At 39.7% G+C, this 24,636-nt stretch overlaps 1 protein-coding gene and 1 long non-coding RNA gene across 2 annotated transcripts; one reads left to right on the plus strand and one right to left on the minus strand.

The window, feature by feature from the left end:
* Positions 1-582: 582 nt before the first annotated feature.
* On the plus strand, positions 583-24,607 carry LOC105390224 (oxysterol-binding protein-related protein 1). Its single transcript, XM_048632932.1, has 15 exons — positions 583-943; positions 9,423-9,583; positions 9,789-9,863; positions 10,335-10,457; positions 10,838-10,982; positions 12,845-12,987; positions 13,563-13,775; positions 15,089-15,209; positions 15,461-15,600; positions 16,001-16,111; positions 16,560-16,655; positions 16,966-17,032; positions 17,503-17,616; positions 23,763-23,940; positions 24,133-24,607. The coding sequence occupies exons 1-15, from the start codon at positions 802-804 to the stop codon at positions 24,149-24,151; spliced, it is 1,848 nt and encodes a 615-aa protein (XP_048488889.1). The 5' UTR covers positions 583-801; the 3' UTR covers positions 24,152-24,607.
* On the minus strand, positions 1,457-8,549 carry LOC125491312. The gene is made up of 2 exons (XR_007268220.1): positions 8,406-8,549; positions 1,457-1,556 (listed from the first exon to the last, which is right to left on the minus strand). It is a non-coding gene; the product is annotated as an uncharacterized LOC125491312 (long non-coding RNA).
* Positions 24,608-24,636: the final 29 nt, after the last annotated feature.

Consider the following 24,636-nt stretch of genomic DNA (forward strand, 5'->3'; position numbering starts at 1 on the left):
ATTGAGAGCTATACTGGAGCTATAACAATATAACAAAACAATAACAAAATCTCAAGATTCAAGATTGACAAATCTCAACAACAGCTCAAAAGCAAACAGCTGATGTGCTATACGTTCAGAAACTACGTAACACAGCTACTTAAATCTGTAAATCATAATAAATCTAAATATTACATTAAAAATATGAATATGGCCTCCTACCATATTAAAAATTTACGAAGCTATGCATAAAAAAAACTTTTATTATATTGAACTTTGCAAATATTAAATATTATTTTTAAATGAACCATTTACATGAAATTTCTGGATTAAACGGGGTCAAGGACATTCAATTTATAGGGTTCCTTCATGATTCATGAAATGAAATTATTATTTGCTCTGCTAGTTAATTATACCAATTTGCCGCATGCCACCGTGCTGTTCCTCAAACATCATAATTTTTGCGGTCCACTTAGCGATGTTGAATAGATTCCGTGTATGCTTATCTACCTAAAAGAATTTTTAATTTTACTGAAACATAAACTTTTTATACGGAACTACCTCCTTATTTTCATTCTCGCTTGACCGTTATTTTGACGTTTACGAGAACTGACATTTACCGCACAAAAGGTTCGGTCAGTGAGGTGTTTTCGCAAATAAATTTAAAATTAACAACAAACTGCAGTGAACTGTGCCATTGCAGATAGCGTGGAAGTAATGAGACAAGACAAGCTATAATATTACCTTACACCGTCATGATCTAACGGCTGGTGTAGTAAATTATTCAGTGTTAAAGTTGGGTGGGAATACTTTTTGGTAATAATGTCGAAGGATCAGGATTCATCGGCCGGCGAGGCACAGGAGTCCCTTCTCTACTCGGCGAGGCACGGAGAGCTGTCGGTCGTGAAGGCCATGCTCGAGGCGCGGGAGGAGGGCAAGCTCACATTGGATATTAATTGTAAAGGTAAGATCATGTTTTCATAATGTGATACCTCTGGTACCTTACCATTTTGTTATTCCTATTACCAAGAAGTGTAAGTACATTTCAATAGCATGGATGCATTGTTTGTTCATTATGAATAATAACTATACTTTGCCTTTCCTTATCATTATAATTGTTTATAACCAACTTAACTTAATGAAGATTAATTGATGATATTTTTAAAACAATAAATCACACACTGTATTGATTACCTTACACAGATTGACAGTAAAGCTATTATGAGGAAAAACGGAACATTATAATGCTTATTGGGAGTATATTAAAGCATTTGACCATTATAATGGCTGATAATGATGATTCATATAAAATTTTACAGTAGGATGGTTGGCAGTTACAAATAGATAACATAACATACCAAACAACATACCAACTGAATCATAGATTCTAGAATTAGAATCATTGACCATCCTTTTTGTCAGTTTTCATATTCAATCTAGGGCGTGCAAAACCGGAAGGTTTTCAAAACCGGTTTTGAATTTTCGGTTTTCAGCCTCAAAACCGGGTAACCGGTTTTTCACCGGTTTTGATATTACTTAAATATTTTTTGTCATACAGTACTAATTAAACAAGGAACCTGTTACGGCGGCTATATTGGTCGGGATCCTTGGGTTGGGTTCAATTAAACCAGCTTAGTCTTCACTTATTGACTTTAATTTACGATTACAATGGATTATATTGCGTGAAGCGCTGATCGAGGTAAAAAAGGTTATACATTAATATGGCGGCTGCCAGAGACAATCTTAAAACATAGACGACGACGTTTCGTTTCTTCAACATAGTCCCGGCCTTGGAACATCCTGTTCCAACATTGGTAATAAGCAGAGGCGATTGAACGCTCGTCGGATGGTTCCTGATGTGGTAAGTATGTCAGCAACGCGTGCAATGCCATCTGTACCAGGGTACACGTTGGTTATTCTTCCCAGCAGCCATTTATTTGGAGGTAGTCTATCGTCCTTTACTAAGACCATGTCACCATTCTGAAGCTGTTCGCCATCCTTACGCCATTTCTGTCTGGTCTGCAATTCTGTGATGTATTCCTTATAGTATCTGTTCCAGAAATGCAATTTCATTTGCTCGACTCTTTTGTGTCGTGGAAGATAGCTGGTTGATGGCTCAGTGTTAATAGGATATGGCAACATCGTGAGTGTTCGTCCTAGGATAAAATGTGCCGGGGTCAAGGGAACTAAATCGGAAGGATCGGATGATAATGGTGTAAGAGGACGTGAGTTAAGTATGGCCTCTATTTGAGTTAAAGTAGTATACATTTCTTCAAATGTCAAATGTGCTGATAAAACACGTTTAAGGTGATGTTTTACAGATTTAACCGAACCTTCTACTAATCCGTTAAAATGTGGACTATAGGCTGGTGAAAATTTAAAATTTATTGAAAGGTCAGACGAATAAGAACCGAATTCATTGCTGTACGCTTTTAAAAACCTCCCTAATTCGTTGCAACCCCCCACAAACGCGGTGCCGTTGTCGGAGAAGATGTTGACAGGCCTTCCCCGCCTCGCAATGAAACGATTAAGGGCAGCAATGAATGCTTCCTTTGTTAGCTCGGTCACAAGCTCCAAATGGACTGCCCTCACAGACAAACAGACGAAAATGCATATATACGATTTTATCAAAGTGCATCCTCTACCTTTTCTGTTCGCTATGAGAATGGGACCTGCGTAGTCTACCGCAGTATTGGTGAAAGGAAAATGCGCAGTGATCCGCTCTTTAGGTAGATTTCCCATGATAGGTTGTATGGTACGGCCTGAAAATCTGCAGCATTTAATACAACTTCGAAGTACCTTTCGAGCTAAGTTACGTCCATTTATGACCCAATATTTATGTCTGACATTGGATAAAAGAAGCTGTGGTCCTGCGTGTAATAATAGTTTGTGATAATATTCGAAAATGAGTTTGGACACATGATGTGAAGCGTGTAAAATGATAGGATGTTTTGTGTCATAATCGTAAAGAGAGTTTGAAAGACGACCCCCAACCCTTATTAAACCGTTGTCATCTATGAAGGGATTGAGAGGTAGTAGTTTATTTTTAACAGGTAATTGTTTTTTATTTAATAATAATGTGTACTCTTCAGGGAAAGTTTCGGCTTGTGCAACTTTGCATATTAATATGATTGCTGAATTTAATTCACTAACTTGTAAATGAGCAGGTAGTTTTTTGTTGCGACATTTAGAAATAAATCTATTTATGTAGGCAAAAACATGTTGCAATTTCATAAATGAGGAAATGTTACGAATGCTATCAGAAAATGATTTTTCAACTGTAAGGTGACAAATGACTTTCAGTTCTGGTAGCTCTTGTTCAGTATTGTGTGTTGGTGACATCGGCCACGTATCTTCAGATTGTTTTAAAAATGACGGTCCTGACCACCACAAACTTGAATCTCTAAGTTGTGCTCCATTTAGACCTCTAGAGCCAATATCTGCAGGATTCAGATTGGTTGGTATATAACGCCAGGTGTAAATACTTGTGACTTCTTGAATTTCACTGACCCTATTGAGTACAAATGGTTTTAAATTTGAAGTATTGGTTTTAAGCCATCCTAAAATTATGGTTGAATCGCACCAAAATATACATTTATCAATATTTAATCGCAATGAATCTAATACCTTTTTAGCAAGTCGGGTAGCTAATAATGCACCACATAATTCTAGTCTAGGTATTGTCATGGTTTTGAGTGGTGACACTTTATTTTTGGCAATTACTAAACATACCTTCACTGTATCTGATACAGTTCTCAAGTAAATGCATGTGCTATAAGCCGCTACAGATGCGTCACAAAAAACGTGCATTTCTATAGTTTTAGGCGATTCATTTGAAATCCATCGTGGAATTTTAATGTCATTGAGTAAGGGTAATTTTTTAAGAATATCATGCCAAATAGATTGTATATTTGAAGGAATTGTCTCTTCCCAAGAGACATTTAATGCCCAAAGTTTCTGTAATATAGTTTTAGCTTGTAGAATACAAGGACTTATGAGACCTAAAGGGTCGAATATTTGTGCAATAATGGACAGTATTGCTCTTTTATTAATTTTAGTTTGATTAGGTATGTGTACAGTGTATAATAAAGTGTCTTCTACTGAATTCCAAAGTAAGCCTAAAGTTTTTGAAAATTCGTCTTTATTTAAGTTTAATATTGTATGTTGGCTATCTGGAGAGTTATTGTCATATTCAGCATTAATTTTTTCTATTTCTTTTAGAATATTTGAACTATTGGAACGCCATTTGCGTAAATGAAACTTGGCTTCTTCTAATTTATGGATAACACCTTTACAGATGTGAATAAGCTCTTCTTCAGAGTCAGCACCAGAGAGCCAGTCGTCAACATAGAAATCTTTGAGGATAGCTTCGGAGACTGCCTTATCATCACACTCCTTGCCTAATTGTACAATGCATCGCGTCGCAAGATAAGGCGCGGAGGCAGTTCCATATGTTACTGTGTTTAAATTGTATATTTGGATAGGCTCGCTGGGCTCTGATCGCCAAAGTATTTGTTGAAGGTTTCTTTGTTCTTCGGTAACTAAAACCATTCTATAAATTTTTGCAATGTCTGATGAAACTACTATTTTATGCTGCCTAAATCTTAATAAAATTGAAACTAGATCATCCTGAACAGTAGGACCTACCATTTGTATGCTGTTGAATGATAAGCCAGACGATGAAGGCATAGAAGCGTCGAACACGCACCTGAGACGTGTCGTGAGGCTGGATTCACGTAAAATTCCGTGATGTGGGTAAAAATAGCCAGTAGTATTAGTGTTGGGATTAAAGTTTTCATTTTTAGTCATATGACCCATGTCTATGTATTCATTCATAAACTGTGAATATAGGTTTTTGAAGTTTGGATCACGATCAAATCGACGCTCTAAAGAGAGAAATCTAGTTAATGCCTGCTGATAGGAGTCTCCTAATTTTTCTGGGGAATCCTTCAGAGGAATAGTTACGATAAATCGTCCGTCTGAATCTCTCTTAGTATTTTTTATAAAGTGTTCTTCACATTCTCGCTCAACCTTAGACATTGAATGAGATGGAGACACTGATTCGAGTTCAAAAAATCTCGAAAGTTGTTCTTGAACTTTATTATCTGATAGGAAGTGGCAATGGACTGTATTTGATTGTTTATTATATATTTTTTGTATTGAACCGGAAATTAACCATCCGAATTTCGTTTCATGAAGTGACGGGTTATTTTTCCCGAGGTTGATGTGATTAGCTCCTAACACATCCCAAAATATGTCTGCCCCTAGTAGCATGTCGATGGGTGCAGGTATGTGAAATGATGGATCTGCAAGTTGGACATGATCAGGAATGTTTAACAATGTTTTGTCAATGTGTGTAGTAGGTAAAAGTTGAGTAATGTGTGGTATTACAAAGCATTGTGATTTTGTTGAATAGTTACCTACTAATGAGGATATTGAAACATCACAACGTTTAGACACGCGTGAGGTTTGATTGTTTAATCCTTCAACTGTACCTGAGGATGAGTAAGTTTTAAGTTTTAATTTTGTACATAAATTCTCTGTAATAAAGCATGAGGTGCTTCCGTTGTCTAGTAAGACACGGATTTTGTGTTTCTTACCTGAATGGTCAGTAATAAAAATGAGCGCTGTACATAATAAAACATGATTATTCTGTGTAGCTGATAATGCTATATTATTATCAAATGTTTGATCTGTTTGTGAGCTGCATGGCTCTTCATGCTCTTGGTGAGCAGCTGACAACACTACACTGCTGTTGGCAGCAGGAGTGGGTACTTGGACTTGGTCTGCATTATTACTTACTTGTGAATTATTTTTATGTAACAATGTGTTATGACGCTGAGAACAGTATTTGCATGGACTCAACCTACATTTCTTTACGTCATGCCCTGGACGTAGACAATTTTGACAAAGGTTTAATTGGTTAACTTTGTTAATTCTTGCTTCAATTGTTAAAGATTTAAATCTGAAACATTGGTAAAGTGGATGGTGGTTTTTACATAACGGACACGTATTGTAATTGTTATTATTAACAATAAACGACTTGTTATACTTTGGAAACGAGCCCTCACTTGATCGTCGGTCGGGTTGTGATTGTGGGCGTGAGTGTGTGTGAGTGAAAGCAGTGCCCTGCTGCGGTTTCACTGGATGCACATCCTCCAATGTTTCCAAAAGATCGGCACGATTATTCAGAAATCGATTAAAATCCTCAATGGACGGAAGGTCCTTTAATGTATTGCGACACTCTTCCCATTGACGTGCAGTTTGACGGTCCAATTTGCTACAAACAAGGTGAATTATTAAAATATCCCAATGATCAGTTGGCAATTTTAATGATTTTAATGCTCTAAGATTTTTGTTCATTGTGTCAATAATGTGACGAATGTTTTTTGCAGACTCCTTGCCTACAGGGTCGATATTAAAAAGTGACTGAATGTGATTGTTGACAAGTAGTCGTGTATTATTGTACCTATCGCATAATAATTGCCAGGCAACTTCATAATTCTCTGCGGAGAATTCTAAAGAATGGATCAATAGTGCTGCACTTTCCTTCAGAGCAGCCCGTAAATAATGGAATTTATTTATTTTTGGAATGGATGAATTTGTATGTATCAGACTTAAGTAGGTATCGTGGAATTCAATCCATTCTTGATAGCGACCAGAAAAGCTAGGTAGCTGTATTATTGGAAGTTTAATATGACTCTGCCCACCTGTGACGACAGTCTCACCAGATCCTGAAACTGAGGAGGCGTGAACGCCCTCTGCAGACCCGCTGTCAACAACCTCTCGGGCAGCAGCAACCGCACGGTAGTACTCAGCTTCGAATAACTCGCGCTCCTTGTACTGTTCGTCTGGAATGGGAGACAAGTTTTCTAAATCACACTGTATTGAATCATACCCTGTATACATCTCTTCGATTTTAGACAATCGAACAGTAAGCTCTGTTTTTTGTAAATGACTTAAAGATTGAGCACTATTTATGATTTCTAAATATGATTTAAATTGAGTAAGCTTTGCTTTGCATGATCCCCTTTTCTTAATCAATGACTTCATTTCAGTGTCAGTCATGATTATAAGCCTTAGCTGAAAGTGTAAATTGAATGATTATGTAATGCAATGAAAGTTAGGTAGGTATGTTGCAACAAAGTAGGAAGATAGCAAAAAAAGAAACGATACTTAAATTTTATGCATAAACAGCTGTGATGAATCAATAACAGTTCTTGATCGGTGACTGCTAACTGGCATGTATAGCTAGCGATGGTATAAGCACAGTGCTGGCTTCTCTTGCTGTGCTGCGTAGCAACAACAATGACTGGAATGCGATAAGCGAACAGGTTAGTACCTAGGTATGGTTATGTTTTTGTTAATGGGCAATACAAGTTTTAAGAATATTATTTTATTGAAAGGTGTGTTGTTTACAAGTTGGAAAATAGTATAGTACCTTAGTAAGTAAGTATAGGTATGATTTGATTAATGTTGATTATGTAGATAGGTAGTAAATGTATGTATGTAGTAAGTAAATAGAATATGAACTGACCAAAATAATTGTACAGTTTAGATATTGAGGTTATAGTGGGTAAATGCCCTTTTATTATCGTAAATATGCTTTGTTTTTGTAGATATTTTAATGATATTGCTTTGTTTTGTAGTTATTTTAAAGATGTGTAAGTGGATGTTGGTAGAAATAGCAAGGAAAGGCCTGGATTATGGAATTGGAATGAATTGGAACGAACTCACGGTAATCTCTGGTTGTTGTAGTTGCTTAGTTTGGTGATCTCATGGCTTGTGTACATAATTCCTTTGATGATGGCTTTCCTTTGCTGTATGTGGTTGATTTCACGGTGTGACTCTGACGTGGATGGGCTCGATGCGGAGATTGTATGATACCCGTAGCTTGCCACTTATGCCCACGCAGGATTGAATGTCTTTTGGTTGATATTATTGTGATACTGACGTAGATGGGCGCGGTGCGGAGATTGTAGGATTCTCGTAACTTTGCCACTTAAGCCCACGCAGGATTTAATGCTTGAAATAAATGCAGATTGTAGGTGCTGCTTTGAGTTGATGATTGATGCAGATTATAGGTGCTGCTGTAGTGTGCAGATTATAGGTGCTGCTGTAGAATTCCTCTTTGAACCCTTTCTTTCGTGGATTTGTTAGACCGCAAGGTAACCTCCGTTGCAGGCGTAGGCGCAAGTTGAATCCGGATCGACAGGAACAATGTTACGGCGGCTATATTGGTCGGGATCCTTGGGTTGGGTTCAATTAAACCAGCTTAGTCTTCACTTATTGACTTTAATTTACGATTACAATGGATTATATTGCGTGAAGCGCTGATCGAGGTAAAAAAGGTTATACATTAATATGGCGGCTGCCAGAGACAATCTTAAAACATAGACGACGACGTTTCGTTTCTTCAACAGAACCCATATTCTTAGATAGAGATATCCACAAAACATACGAATAAAACATTTTTTATGATATCCTTACCTATTTTTAATCAACCATATGACAAATTAATAATTTAGTGAACAGGAAAAAAAGTTAAATAAGAATTATCATAGTACTTACTGTTATCACATCTAAAAAAAAGTGTGTGGGACCTTAATGGTGTTTTTATATCGTTCTGTTATCATCAATAATTGTATATTTTAAACATACAGGCAGATTTTGAAAAAAAAAACATTTGTCGTCTGATTCTTACGACCATTTTATAGTAGCAGTAAGATGATGAATGTTTTTTTGATGTATTACAGATTTGTTCATATCAACGCAACGAAAGAAAGCCTAACTCATTGATGGACATGACTGCATTTGATTTGACGTCCTCAACACTTCATGAAAAAAGTCCATAACGTCGAATGCAGTCCCCGCACTTGGCCTAATTATATTTTCAACAACGGTCAATGCAGTCCTGTTTTACCTAGAGTTTGTATGAAGACCACCTTGTTGTGCTTTATTGGGCCAGATTTCAACGTTATAATTATGTGCACCCAGAGTACCTTTTTTTCACACAGCAATAAGTTTTCATACAGCAAAAAATGTGAACTCACACGCACACATCGGTCACTGACGTCGTGTTTGCTTTACTGCGCCTAGGCAGAGTGCCGGCATGTGTACCAGAAAATCGTCACTCAATTTCCATACAATATTTTAGTGCTTTTTTATGAGTTTCACCATTAATCTAGTGTCCATCAGTGTGCCAACCGATATACAAATTCTTTTATTTTTAGAGTTTATGGGTTAAACTTCTAATGTATGTAAAAAAGTATATAAAAAAAAGATCAAAATCGTGAAAACCCGGTTTTTGGTTTCTGGTTTTGAACTCTCAAAACCGGTTATGAAAAACCGTGATATATTGTCCGGTTAACCGGTTTTCCGGTTAACCGGTTAACCGGTTTTGCACGCCCTAATTCAATCCTATAATGCCATGGGTCTTCCAGGACAAAGCAAGAGCAACCTGGGCTGGACTCCGCTGCACCTGGCCACATACTTCGGTCATGCGGACGTGGTGCGAGCACTGCTGGAGGCCGGGGCTGACGTGGACGAGGTCAATGAGACCGGAGACACTGCACTGCATAAAGCGTGCTTCATTGGTAATGAGGTCAGTACTGTAACTGTGGACATATTATCTGTATTAGTTTAACATTTTGTGGCTATATTTTAAAAAATAATATGTAAGTATCTGATTGTACAATACTAAAATATTATAGCTTATTTCTAAATAGTTTTTTTTAGAGTGGCATAAAGCCATAGAGATAGACAAGCACATAAACTAAAACTAACAAATACATTTCTCCCACCAACAGGAGCTGGTGATCCTGCTGCTGAACCACAAAGCTGACGTAAACATCATGAATGGGGAGGGTCGCACTCCATCAGAGGTAAGTAAATAACATAGCAAAATAGTATTTGCCTCCTGCTCCTAATAGTCAGTAGGAAATTTAACTGTGTGGAAAATTCCAAATGTGGAAAGCCTTATAGCTTGGACCGTTAGTGCAAAATATCAATCAGTGTGGAGTCTATCTTGTATTGAACACCTGTAAAAGTTATGGATGCAATAAATTATTGAGTACTAGCTGTTCCCGCGCGCTTCGCCTCGCCTTAAAAAGTTTTCCCGTGGGAATTCCGGGATAAAAAGTAGCCTATGTTCTTTCCCAGGGTCTAGACTGTATGTATACCAATTTCATTCAAATCCGTTCAGTAGTTTTGGCGTGAAAGAGTAACAGACAGACAGACAGACAGACACAGTTACTTTCGCATTTATAATATTAGTTAGGATTAGGATTAAGTATCTATCATGAATGCGACGATGTCCCTCAAGAGATAAAACCTATAATTATATAAACAAACAGGTATGCAAGACCGGCGACGTCCGCCGTCTGGTGGACGCGGCGGCGCGCGCCGAGCGGCTGCGCGGGGAGCGCGCCCTGCTCACCGCCGCCAGGGAGGGCAACATAGAGGATATACAGCAGCTGGTGAGGTTTAGTTATATGGTTGACACACACACACACACACACACACTTATTCACACAATAATTGCACACACTGGAAACTGTTTTGAAGCCAAGAACCCATATGCTCTTGTTAATATTATCATCATCAGCCTATTGGCTGTTCGTGATAAGATCCATACTTTCCAAATATAGGGAAGCTGAACTGTAATACATAATGATATGACAATAAAACACGCCATGTTCGTTCCGACCATAGAATGGTTCAGACGACTGGTAGGTAGATCTGTAAGACTTCTTGTGACAGTAAATTCTTGCAATATTTTATAAACAAATTCAATCATAAAATTTGTATCATAATCCAACATATCTTCCCGGTTAACAACATAAACCCACCCCCACAGCTAAGCGGCCCGTACCCGCCGAACATCAACTGCGTGGACGCCGTGGGCAACTCGAGCCTGCACTGCGCGGCGTACCGCGGCCACGCGCGCGTCGCCGTGCTGCTGCTGCAGAACGGGGTGGACACCACCGTGAGGAATAATAGCGGTGAGTGGACTATACTATACGTCATGTACATTCATTATGTACTATACCATACATAGGTGCTATGAAGCGAGGCCATACTTCTCAACCGGGGATTCCCTAAAGCCTAACCTTATCGGCATTTTCTAAACCCTAAAGTGCCGAGCGAAGCGAGGCCATATAAACCAACCTCGTATTCCTAAACCCTTGAGAGCCGAGCGAAGCGAGGCAATACATATTTAACCGGCATTTCATAAACCTTAAACAGCCGAGCGAAGCGAGGCCATATATCAACCCAGCATTCTTTAAAGTCTTACCTTATCGGCATTTTCTAAACCCTAAAGATCCAAGCAAAGCGAGGCCATTCACACCAAACCCATAGTTCTTAAAACCTAGAGTGCCGAGTGAAACGAGGCAGCGCAAACCTAACCGGGAACCCCTAAAGTATAAAGAGCCGAGCGAAGCGAGGCCATACATCTCAATCCTGCACTCTAAGCTTCAGGGTACTGAAGCTCAGAGAACCGAGCGAAGCGAGGCAATACAATCATAACTGGCACTTTCCAAGTCACAAAGAGCCGAGCGAAGCGAGGCCATATATATACCCAGCATTCTCTAAAGCCTAACCTTATCGGCATTTTTATACCTTAAAGAGCCGAGCGAAGCGAGGCCATTTACACTAACCCCGTATTTCTTAAAACTTAGAGTGCCGAGCGAAGCGAGGTAGCGCAAACCTAACCGGGATTCCCTAAAGTCTAAAGAGCCGAGCGAAGCGAGGCCATACATCTCAATCCTGCATACCCTGAAGCATAGAGAACCGAGCAAAGCGAGGCAATACAAACTTAACTGGCACTTTCCAAATTAAAAATAGCCGAGCGAAGCAAGGCCTTACAAACTTACCCCCATTTCTTAAATTTACATAGCTGAGCAAAGAGATGCATTAGTTACAAATAAAAACTAGCAATTCCAAAAACCCTAAGGAGGCAAGCGAAGCAAACCGAGCGAATCCAGAAAAACAAACCAAACCGGCATTTTTTAAAACTTCGACTTTCTAAATATCGATTTGGCAAAACCAAATACTTATTGCCTCGCTTCCCTTTGCCCTTTATATTTTAGGAAATGTGGGGTTGATTATTTTGGCCTCTTAGGGTTTTTAGGGTTTTGGAAATGCCGGTTTGACTTGTAGTGCCTCGCTTCGCTCAACTCTTTTTATTTTAGGAAATGCGGGGTTAGTTTGTGGGGCCGCGCTTCGCTCGGCTCATTGGGGTTTAGAAAGTGCCGGTTTGGTTTGTATTGCCTCGCTTCACTCGGCTCTTTAGAGTTTAGAAAATCGAAACTCGCTGCGCTCGGATCTCTAGGCTTTAAGGAATGCAGGATTGAGATGTATGGCATCGCTTTGCTCGGCTATTTACGGTTTAGGAAATGCCGTTTAGGTTTTTATTGCCTCGCCCCGCTCGGCTATCTACAGGTGATGCAAATTTTAGCTTCGTATTCACGTCAATATATGGTTGTGTCCAAGGGGACACAGCCACACCCACTTTTAACGACTTTGGCCTACCTTCGGATACCCTACGGAAGACTCATCCTGTATTTCTTCATTATAATGCTTTAATAATATAATTGTCGACTGCTATGCAGGACCGTACCATCGCATCTCAGAAATCTTGCAGAAAAAATGCGCGCGGAAAGTCTATGTCAATACTTAATACAGTAGCCTTGAGTGGTGTTAATTATTCTATTGTGCCGAACAAACAGCAGAACAACACGGCTCATACCCAAGTCATCAGACGCGACACATCTATTGGTGCGTTCCATGCTGCTTGCTCGCTATTCGTCAACTCCACTTCACACCCCAATCACCCTCTTCTCATTGGCTCTCCCTCTTGCAGGTCAACTGGCAGTAGAGTTAGCCAAAGACTCCGAGATGCGCGAGGTGTTGAGCGTGCGTCCCGTGCAGCGGCTGCAGAGAGCGGCGAGGGTTGAGGGACCGCTGCTGAAGAGGTCACGGTTCTTGGGATGGAGGCCTGTCTGGGTGAGTGAAGGCGTCTCGTTTCCACTCCTAGGTTTGCTATAGGAGAGAGCGAGACGTGTGAGCTGTGCAAAGACTCTGAGATGCGCGAGGTGTTGAGCGTGCGTCCCGTGCAGAGGCTACAGCGAGCGGCCAGAGTTGAGGGACCGCTGCTGAAGAGGTCCAGGTTCTTGGGATGGAGGCCGGTCTGGGTAAGTGGGTTTTAACTTAAACCTATTCAGGGCCTGCTATACATTGCCCGTCACGACGGCGGCGGTGGTTCATCATGCGGAAAAACAGCTACGAACAGCTGATATCCTCACCTCATAATCCTCAACGAGCAGATGGTTGAAGTCATGAACGTGCTACTTGTTCATACTATATTATGTATTATACAGTTTAAAATGAAATTGCAGTGTCATTACTTTCCGAATGCGTACTACTCTCATTATACTTACGTATAACTGTTCCATTAATTTTAGCTGACTCCCTTTTGTTTTGAAATACCTTTGTTTAACCAAACATCTATACCGGCCAAGCCAAACCCCGAACCTTCGCCAATCTACCCCCTTAATCAACTATTATCCTCCACCTTCCAGGCAGTTCTCCAACGCGGGGTGCTCCTCTACTACGGGTCTCGCGCGGAGGCAGCTCGCGAGGGCGGCCGCTACCGAGCCAAGCAGTACCTGGACGGAGCCAGAGTAACCGCCCCGGACAGCGAGCCCGCTTTGATTGTGGTCAACTTCAGTGACGGTGACATGCATAGACTGGCCATGCCGCAGGGGGAGAAAGATGTCGTGGCTTTGAGACAGGTTAGTTCAATCAATCGTTCATTCATTCGTTTTTTCATTCGTTCATTCATTTGTTCATTCATTTACTGTAAGATAGACGATCTAAAACTGAACATGCCGCAGAAGGAGAAAGATGTCGTCGCGTCAGGTTCGTTCATTCATTCACTGTAAGATAGACTATTTATAACTGAGCCATTCAGTACCTGGACGGGGCCAGAGTGACCGCCCCGGACAGCGAGCCCGCCCTCATTGTGGTCAACTTCAGTGATGGGGACATGCATAGGATCGCCATGCCGCAAGGAGAGAAAGATGTGGTCGCTTTGAGACAAGTAAGTTAAATAATTCGTTCAACCATCCGTTCAATCATACCTTCAATCATTCGTTCAATCATTCGTTCAATCATTCGTTCAATCATTCGTTCAATCATTCGTTCAATCATTTGTTTAATCATTCGTTCAATTATTCGTTCAATCGTCCGTTCATTAACTCACTGTAAGATAGACGATCTACAAGCCAAGCAGTACCTGGACGGAGCCAGAGTAACCGCCCCGGACAGCGAGCCCGCGCTCATTGTGGTCAACTTTAGTGACGGGGACATGCATAGGATCGCCATGGCGCAGGGGGAGAAAGATGTGGTCGCTTTGAGACAGGTTCGTTAAATTAATCATATCTTCTTCTTCCTGTAGTGCCTATCCATCATTGGAGGTTGTCAGTCAGCTCTTTCCAACGCTCTCTATTCTTGGCTAGTTTTAATATTTTTTCCACGGTTTTTACATAAATTTATCATAAAGTTAGTTCAATAGTTCGTTCATTCATTCTCTCAGTATAAGGGTGCCTTTCCACCAGAGAAGTGCTATGCCGTTATACTGCGACAATGTGAAAGAAATCCGTTCCCACGTGTGCTATACTATGCGGACCAATTAATATAATTTAGGTTCATATCAAACGCATCTATAACAACGTGGCACAGCACATCTGTGATGGAAAAGTAACCATAGATAAGCGGTCGTTACCGCGCCAAGCAATACCTGGATGGCGCCAAGTCGACTTCTAAAAGAACAAGATTTAAAGTATTCCAGAGAGCTCTGGTATTATTTGCAAATTCAGTTAAGTAACCTCGCTAATACTCTACTTTAATGGTGAACTCTTTAGTGCATATATACCTAAGGTCGTATACAGAAAGAAATCTAGTAACTTATAAGCGCTTACTTTACCATAAATACCTATCTTTCCCGCGTTTATCAGCGCTGGTTCTCATAAGTTTCTAGCTTTATGTAACATAGATGTTGACTCATATCAAAACTAGAAAGTCTTTATAATAAAATTTGTTCCAGACGTGGATAACAGCATTACAAGAGCACATCGCGTACTCCGGCCACTACCTGTGGGCCGGCGCCTCGCCCGACTCCGCTAAAGAAGCGACGGAGGATCTGGAAGATGAGAGTAAACCACTTGGTACGTGTGTTTAGGTTATTTAGCAACTAGCTTTCGCCTGAGATTATTATTTGCTGTACAAAATTCCCGTTGGGTGGAGATAACATGTTGCCTTCTATAATGACACTTTATAAATATCAAAAGTTTAAGGCTTAGCAACACATTCGATTCATCTTTGTTTCTTTGTCTAAGCTACTTTTACGTTTTCCTTCTTTAGTCTATCTATACCATTTCTTCCATAACATTTAAATCTATTCTTTTTTCACATCCAGGATCAATGCAAGACGCACTGACAGCGGCGACCAACAGCCTGGCGCTACTGGAGTCCCAGTTGCGAGAGTGTGGAGCCATCGTGGGTGCTCTGGAGAAGAGCGTCTCAGTCGGGAATACGCTGCACCAGTCTGCGTATATGGTGAGTAAAATGAGACTAGTGTAGTGTAGTGTAGTGTAGTGTTAGGATAGATTTGTGAAGTGTAGCACTTAATCGATATATTTTTACACTTGTAACACCGGTTGAAACGGGCTTGATACTGTGTCGTCATGGTTATGATTTTCAATCAAATTCATCGACCTCGGTGTTCGATTTCACGCTTTGATAACTTTTCCTATTTTATGTCAGGCCGGTGTAAAAAGTGTAAGGATGGATTTGTTTTTTTACGTAGCATATTATGCGTTATTCAGATTTTACTTCAAAGCTCCCTTTTAACCTACTTAAAAGAAGGAGTCGTCTAAAATTGCTTAACTCTGCGAATATTTAGGCTTCACTTTCACCCCAAACATCTGAAATGATATCCACCACATCTTCCCCACAGAGGTTCCAGCACGTGTGCGGCACGGGTGCAGAGGCTCTCTCCTCACTTCGGCACTGCGCCGCGCTGGTAACTCAGGCACGGGACGCCGACCAGGCACGGCTTAATAGAGAGGTGGGTTTAGGGTTATAAAGCTGATATCTCATGTGGAGAAGAAATTGAGATTCCCCTTTTCTTGTATAATATCTCTCCTCCGAGGTAGTCTAGAATAAATTACTCTTAGTAATAAGGCTGCCATTTGTACCTTCTTTCTTGAGCAATTCCTTGCATAATTTATGTTTGTGTGCAATATAGAATTATCTATCTATGTATAAATCATAATCGACAATATTATGGATCTGTGATAAATCGAATGTATCGATGGTCCCTAGGTCCCTACAAGAGAAAAAAAACACTACGTACCAAACCACCTACCACCAATATTATGACAAAATAACGTTTATTTCAATTAACCCGGGCCAAAAGATGCTTAGCCAATCCTATGTTATACATATTTGTACCCGTATAATGTGTGTAACAAAGACTTTCCACTGTCCTTATCAATCATGTGTCTTGTTCGTAGTTGGAAAGGAACAGAGTTCTAGAGGAGGCTCTGGCAGCGCTGGCGAGGACGCATCACGCGCTCGAGATGTCTGTTGCAGAGGAACTCACTAACAAGGTGAGGTTTTCACACTTACAAGTTAAATTAGGCTGTCTGGAATACAAATACAAATAATTTATTTGTTGTAATTATTTGTATTTGTATTTATAGCGATCTCTTCCAGACAACCAAATTTCACTTTTTACCCTTATTAAGTTGTAATGTAATATTGTAAATTATTTCTTGGTGAACCAATAAAGAGTAGGTATTCTATCTATCTTTTATATAGTGATCAATTTGGACAATGAGATGTAGCGTATTGTTTGGCGGTGGTGGATAGTATGTAGGAGAATTGGATTGTGTAGCTAATATTCTGTCTTTTTTACAGAGTAAAAGAAAGAAAAAGTTGTCTGTGAACGAATCCAAAGAGAACTTCTTCGATGTTTATGACGACGGTAAGTTTTTACCACAGGTACCTATTTTCATTATATTTTTTTAAATATTCCATATTTATACTTAACAATAACTTTTTCTATAACTTGTAGTTTGGTAACTTATTATTAACACTCATTATGACTATCCTGGCCGGGTCGCTATGTAAGGAGGCGCCTAATTAGAAAGACGGTTGCTGGCTAATGTCCGTTTATTGAGTTAGCAATCGTTATTGCATACATATCCACAGTACACGAGTTCTACAGCTTATATTTTTTTTATATCGCTTTATGTGATAAGGCCGCCATTTGTACATATGTGTTATTTTTGTAATTTTTGTCCATGTTTTTGTGTACAAATAAAGAATATAATATCTATCTATCTATCTATTCTTCATTTATTCATGAGACAAAACCTGAGCTTTTGATTCAGATTCGTGATATGGTTCGGTATAGCCCTAGATCCGACCTAACCTATATACCCATGCCCTCAGACTCCGACGAGGACGACACGCTGGTGACGGCGGGGCTCAACAGTCCCCTTGGAGCTCTGTCGCCCTGGAGCTGCAGCCCCGAGCTCACGCGACGCACGCCGCAGGGCAGCGATGGTACTCTTCACACCTTGTCCTTGCTCCTTGTAGGATTATAAAATTACAGGTTTTGCCATTTATGGTAAATAAAGGTTACTGTACAGTTCATAAAATAAGACTGAAATGGTAACGGATGTTGCATTCATAGACGAAAGAGACATGCGTTAATGCCGCAATAGATGAAACGCGACAAAGTATCATAGCCCATAGCGCGTGCCAATAGCATTGCGCGGTCATATATTGATGTCTCTTTCTGACAGCGCTTCTCTCGCACTTCAAAAAAGTGTCTTTGTTTTATTTACAATATCGTAAGAATGGGTCCAGGCGTTTCAGAATACTCAAAGCAATATAATGCATACTCGTCTAACTGATAGTATCCACACCATTCCATTTCTCCCGCCAGGCGAAAGAACCCCAACCAATGAGGACCTGGACTTCCACCACCGCCCGCTCGACTCCTCCGGCTCGCAGCTCTCCCTCCACACGGTGCTCAGCCCCGCCAGCTCGCTCGACCATTCCCATATCTAAACATCTCATATCTAAACCTTCTATGCTAATGGCTCCGTCCGCCATTTTGTTTCTGCCCTATGACAGCTGTCAAAGCCATACATTTTATCTGTCAATTGTTGGTTTTCAAGGGAAAATGAGCTTTACTCACCAGGCATAAGCAGATGTCAATCAAACCTCATAAGGTTCTTGCTATTTTACAAAGTATGGACATTCATTTCTTACCACCATTTCATTTAACATCTCCTTTACCGCCCCCAGGCGAACGCACCCCAACCAACGAAGACCTGGACTTCCACCACCGCCCCCTCGACTCGTCAGGCTCGCAGCTCTCGCTCCACACGGCGCTCAGCCCCGCTAGCTCGCTCGGCCATTCCCTTTTACATACATCCATTAACCGTTCTATGCGAATAGGCCTGTCCGCCATTTTGTTTCTGCGCGTGTTATGCCTATTCTTTGTTAAATATAGCATGAGCGCTTTGACAGCAGTCAAAAGCATACATTTTATCTGTCAATTGTTAGTTTTCAAGAGAAAAAGAGCTTCATTCACCAGGCATAAGCATCTCACAGTGTTTTTAGGGTTCCGTAGCCAAAATGGCAAAAACGGAACCCTTATAGTTTCGTCATGTCCGTCTGTCCGTCTGTCCGTCTGTCACAGCCGATTTACTCGGAAACTATAAGTACTACAGTGATGAAATTTGATGGGAATATGTGTTGTATGAACCGCTACAAAAATACGACACTAAATAGTAAAAAAAAGAATTGGGGGTGGGGCCCCCCATACATGTAACTGAGGGATGAAATTTTTTTTTTCGATGTACATACCCGTGTGGGGTATCAATGGAAAGGTCTTTTAAAATGATATAAAGTTTTCTAAAAAACATTTTTCTTAAAGTGAACGGTTTTTGAGATATCAGCTCTCAAAGTCGTAAAAAGTATGTCCCCCCCCTCTATTTTTATAACTACGGGGTATAAAATTCTAAAAAAAATAGAGGTGATGCATGCTAATTAACTCTTTCAACGATTTTTGGTTTGATCAAAGTATCTCTTATAGTTTTTGAGATAGGTTGATTTAACTGTAATTTTGGTTAATATTTGCTGCTACGGAACCCTTTGTGCGCGAGCCCGACTCGCACTTGGCCGGTTTTATGAACCCTATTTTTGTGTCATCTCGGTTTTTTTGCAAAATCTTATAGTTTTCGTCATTTTAAACACTTTAGTAAAACTCCCAAGTTTCTATCACTTCCTAGTTTATTTTTAAAAAAATCCTAAAGTTTCACTTTATCCGGGTTCCGAAAATCACAAAAAATATTATTAAAATATAACTATGCGATACAATTAAATTTCAATAGCATGCATGGAATACACATATTAAGACATACATTATAGCAAAATTTCATACATCAAATCTAAATACACTCGCGAGCAACCAAATCGACTCAAGCCTTCACGGCGCACATATACATTGATTTTCCTAAAACGATAAATGGTAAATATAAAAGTGATATGTCATTCGAAAGCTGAAGAATTAGGCTTTCAATTAAGATCAATACCATAAAAAAAAACTAAGCGCAGATTTAATGACGCATTTTAATTGCCCGTCAGTGTTAATTACCTCATTAGGAATCCACGCCTTGCGCTACCTGATCCCGCTATAAAACCTTTCCACATCCGGTGTACCTTATCAGTCGCTTGTTGCAAGTTGACCGGTACACATCTCGTTGCATTGTATTCCTTGTTTTCGCAAACCCATGGATACCACACCAGAAGAAGCTGCTCAAGTTGTTGCCTTGCTGCAACAAGGGTTAAGTCAGCGAGCAGTCGCTGCCCAGCTCCACTTGAGCCAGTCTGCTGTATCCCGAGTATACAGACGGTTCCAAGAGACTGGTGCCTTCAATCGAAGACCAAGAACGGGCCGCCACCGCTGCACTTCAGAGAGAGACGACCGCTTCATTGTCTCAACCTCGCTGCGCAATCGACACCTTACGGGCGTTGATGTGCAGCAAGAACTGAGACGTGTACGACAAGTGGCTGTCAGCGAGTGGACAGTGAGAAGACGCTTGAAGGAAGCCAACTTGACACCAAAAAGACCTGCATCAGGCCCCAAATTGACTGCAGGCCACCGACAAGCGCGTCTTCAGTTTGCTCGAGAGCATCTCGATTGGAGCATTGCGCAATGGCGGTCGGTCCTGTTTACTGATGAGTGCAGAGTGTGTCTGCATGGCAGTGACAGGAGAGGCCGGGTCTACCGGCGTCCGGGGGAACGATTTGCCCAATGTTGTTTCGCTGAAACAGTAGCATATGGCGGCGGTTCCTGCATGATGTGGGCTGGTATTTCTCTAGAGGGAAAAACCGCACTTGTTTTCGTGCCTGGAGGCGGCCGAGGAGGCGGGTTAACAGCTGATCGGTACATCACCGACATTCTACTCGGTCATGTTGTGCCCTATGCAGAATTTGTCGGTGAAGACTTCGTGCTAATGCACGACAATGCCCGCTGCCACACGGCACGAGTCAGTCGGCAGTTTCTGAGAGAGAAGGAATTGCGCACGATGGACTGGCCTGCGCTCAGTCCTGACCTGAATCCCATCGAACACTTATGGGACGAGCTCAAAAGAAGAGTTCGGGCCAGGAATCCAGTCCCTGCAAGCGTGGACGAGCTGAAGACAGCTTTATTAGAGGAGTGGGACGGCATTCCTCAGGAAACTGTCAAAAAGTTGATAAGGTCTATGAGAAACAGGCTGCAGGCTGTAATTAGGGCAAGAGGGGGCAATACAAAGTATTGATTTAAATAAATAAATTTTTATCTTAACATTTTTTGTTTAATTTGTATAATACGATACCCATACCCTTTTTTCCTAAATTCCCGTTTTTCCTACAATTGCGTTCAGACATCATTTATTTCAAAAATGATGAATGGATTTCAATAATAATGATATCAAATTAAAGCTGACATCTTAAGCTTTTAAATGACATATCATTTTTATTATTTCTATTCATAATTTTACTTGTATTAATGTATGTTTGCGCCGTCAAGGCTTGAGTCGATTTGGTTGCTCGCGAGTGTAGTTACTGAAATATTCGTATTTTTCTCTCTTTTCATTTTTGTGTTTTAAAACCCGAATAACCGCGTATTAGATCGAGATTTTCAGTACATAAGTAGTCCCGGTATGCCTCTATCATCATTATTAACACCAGCATCTAATACCGCGTTATTCAGAAGTTATCGTTAAACTAAGTTTTAACCGGATTTTTCAGATGTAGGGTTGTCACTCCTCATAAACTAATATTTTACATCCGGTTTTTATTTTTTCTGACAGAGATAAGAAATCTGTTATTTAGAAATTTAGCTTTACTATTTTATCGATTAAATTTAATGTCGTTTGCCTTTCTTTTTTTTAAATAGATTACAAGTCACTATAATTATAATATAAAGAAAACTATTGATAAAATTACTAAATGTTGATTTATAATATAACTACAAAATAATTTGAATAGGACTTGGCTTCTATTGGACTCATAACTTTTTACGATGGAAAGACTGCATCGAGAGACATGGCATTTTTTTACATTTAATGTTTTTGGTGGGATCTCATTTATTTTTGTAAGTGTTGAAAGTTCTACCTATTTAGACTGCGCTCTGTAACGAAACCATGCCGCGATGTAGAATGCATCCGGCAATGCCATCTAGTTTCAGGTTTATTAATGTAATAAATTATTATAAATTATGAACTGTATTAGGTAATTTGTATTATTTTATGGCCTATGTTCCCCATAGGCCCCATGACCTATGTGGCTGAAACGTGGATACTTACAATGGGACTGGTTCACAAACTGAAGGTCACTCAGCGAGCTATGGAAAGAGCTATGCTTGGAGTCTCTCTGAAAGATCGCATCCGGAACGAAGTAACCCGACAGAGAACTAAAGTCAACGACATAGCTCACCGAGTTAGTAAGCTTAAGTGGCAGTGGGCTGGTCACATTTGTCGAAGAACCGATGACCGATGGGGTAAACGTGTTCTGGAGTGGAGGCTGCGACTAGGCAAACGTAGTGTGGGACGCCCTCCGGCTAGATGGAGTGACGACTTGCGAAAGGTGGCTGGTTATAATTGGATGTGGAAAGCTAAAGATCGCATCCAGTGGCATGCTTTGGGAGAGGCTTACGGTTAAGCAGTGGACTCCTATAGGCTGATGATGATGGCCTATGTTGCCTGATGGATGATGATAATGATGATGATGATGATGATGATAATGATAATATATGTATTACATTTATTATACTTTTATATTCTATTCTTATATATTCATCCAATTGAATACTTAAACAACGAACAAAGTTAACAATGCAGTCAAAATCCATACACAATCTTCATGCCAAACCGCAAATATAAAATTGTTTTCTATGGTATATACATTTTAATGATTTTATTATTTTTACTTTATATGTGGCTAATGACCTATCATGGTGCAAAATTTTAAGTTTCTAAGTCTGCTAGAAGTGCCTTAAACTTTTTAATGATCTGTCAGTTAGTCAGTGAGTTAGTGAGTGACAAAATGGTGTAACTTTGATCGACCGTAACTCCTAAACTATTAATTCAGTTGGCATGTAATTTCGAAATTAAGCTGTTATAATGCCTACTATTATTCACCGAAAACTTAAACTCCTTGCTTTGTCCACATCGAAGATATAGGGGGTGCAAAAGTGCCGCGAATCGCTTCGAGAAAAGATGGTACGGCCGTGCCCGTTTTGCTCGAGACTTGGCTGGGGCACTGCCGTGCCCCCAGACTAGTTTTACCCAACTTGCATGGAAGGTTATGTTTTTCAACCATATGTAGGTATACAGGGTTATTGGTAGAGCTGATCCTTTTACGAGGTTATAGAGAAAAGAATTTTCATACGATTGAACCCTATAATGTATGATCCAAAACGTAACAATTTCTGAGATTTTAAAGAAGATTAAAAAAACTAGCCAAATAACTTTTTTAGTTGTTTTGCAATAAATATGACCTTCACAATTCAATTATAATCATTTACAAGTACGCATTTTATTTACCGCATATTTTTTATATCCGGATAACTCTTTGTCTTTATCCGGTTTGTGAGTGACAACCCTAAAAAAAATAAACAAATAATAATAACTTCTGAATAACGCGGTATTAGATGCTGGTGTTAATAATGATGATAGAGGCATACCGGGACTACCTATGTACTGAAAATCTCGATCTAATACGCGGTTATTCGGGTTTTAAAACACAAAAATGAAAAGAGAGAAAAATACGAATATTTCAGTAACTATTTAGATTTGATGTATGAAATTTTGCTATAATGTATGTCTTAATATGTGTATTCCATGCATGCTATTGAAATTTAATTGTATCGCATAGTTATATTTTAATAATATTTTTTGTGATTTTCGGAACCCGGATAAAGTGAAACTTTAGGATTTTTTTTAAAATAAACTAGAAGTGATAGAAACTTGGGAGTTTTACTAAAGTGTTTAAAATGACGAAAACTATAAGATTTTGCAAAAAAACCGAGATGACACAAAAATAGGGTTCATAAAACACTGTGCATCTGTCAATCAAACGACATATGATTCTTGATATTTTACAAAGTGTAGTATACACACATTTCCTATAACCATTCCATTTCCCGCCAGGCGAAAGGACCCCAACCAACGAAGACCTGGACTTCCACCACCGCCCCCTCGACTCGTCAGGCTCGCAGCTCTCCCTCCACACGGCGCTCAGCCCCGCCAGCTCGCTCGGCACACTCGTGTCCACTGGCGGACACGTGTACCGGAACGCACGGCGGCACAGGATACATGGGAAGTTGAGGTGAGGGGATTATTATTTCATACAATCATATATAGGGGTTTAAAAAAAGGGTATAAGTACTAAGCCGAAAAAAACATTTTCCATAGAAACTTGGTGGTCACGTGACTTTTTACTATGATTTTGGAATTAGCTGACCCCTTTTAATTTCATCCTTGTTTATGTTTATTTTAACAGTTTATTTTTTTGTTTCAGTTCTCAATGGTCGATTTGAATGAAGTGACGGTTAGTGTAGTACCTACCGCACAATCAAAGCACAAAACATACTTAGTTTATAATTAGACGATTTGCACAAAACAAATATATCTTCAACAGTCAGAAATTAGATGTTATTTAGTTTAAAAAGTGCTTATAACACACCTTTAAATATATATGGAAAGGTCAGCATTTATAAAATGTATATTTACTAGTTTTAACTGGATGAGGGATTTTTATTTTATACAATGACATGGGATTTATGTTTTTGCGTAATATTTTTTATAATTAATGCATTTAATTAAGAGCATAGAATTTGTGATTGAAAAATTAATTGGCTGTGATATTATGTGCCTTGGAACTTTATAAGTTTAAAATAATTCAAAACAGATCAATTGTGATAATTTTTGCTTTATTTAAGTACAAATTTTGTATTCTAGTTAACAGTATTAAAATTAAATATTATTTTAATGAACGATTTTTTGTATTCAGTTATTAATTTTC

The sequence above is a fragment of the Plutella xylostella genome, chromosome 5 (assembly GCF_932276165.1).
Source record: "Plutella xylostella chromosome 5, ilPluXylo3.1, whole genome shotgun sequence".
Classification (NCBI taxonomy): Eukaryota; Metazoa; Arthropoda; class Insecta; order Lepidoptera; family Plutellidae; genus Plutella; species Plutella xylostella.

Bases quoted from the DNA above. Each gene is read 5' to 3' on its own strand.
- LOC105390224 (XM_048632932.1), top strand. From the start codon at position 802: ATGTCGAAGGATCAGGATTCATCGGCCGGCGAGGCACAGGAGTCCCTT. The intron at 944-9,422 runs GTAAGATCATGT...TGGGTCTTCCAG, and splicing joins ATTGGATATTAATTGTAAAG to GACAAAGCAAGAGCAACCTG. The intron at 9,584-9,788 runs GTCAGTACTGTA...TCCCACCAACAG, and splicing joins CGTGCTTCATTGGTAATGAG to GAGCTGGTGATCCTGCTGCT.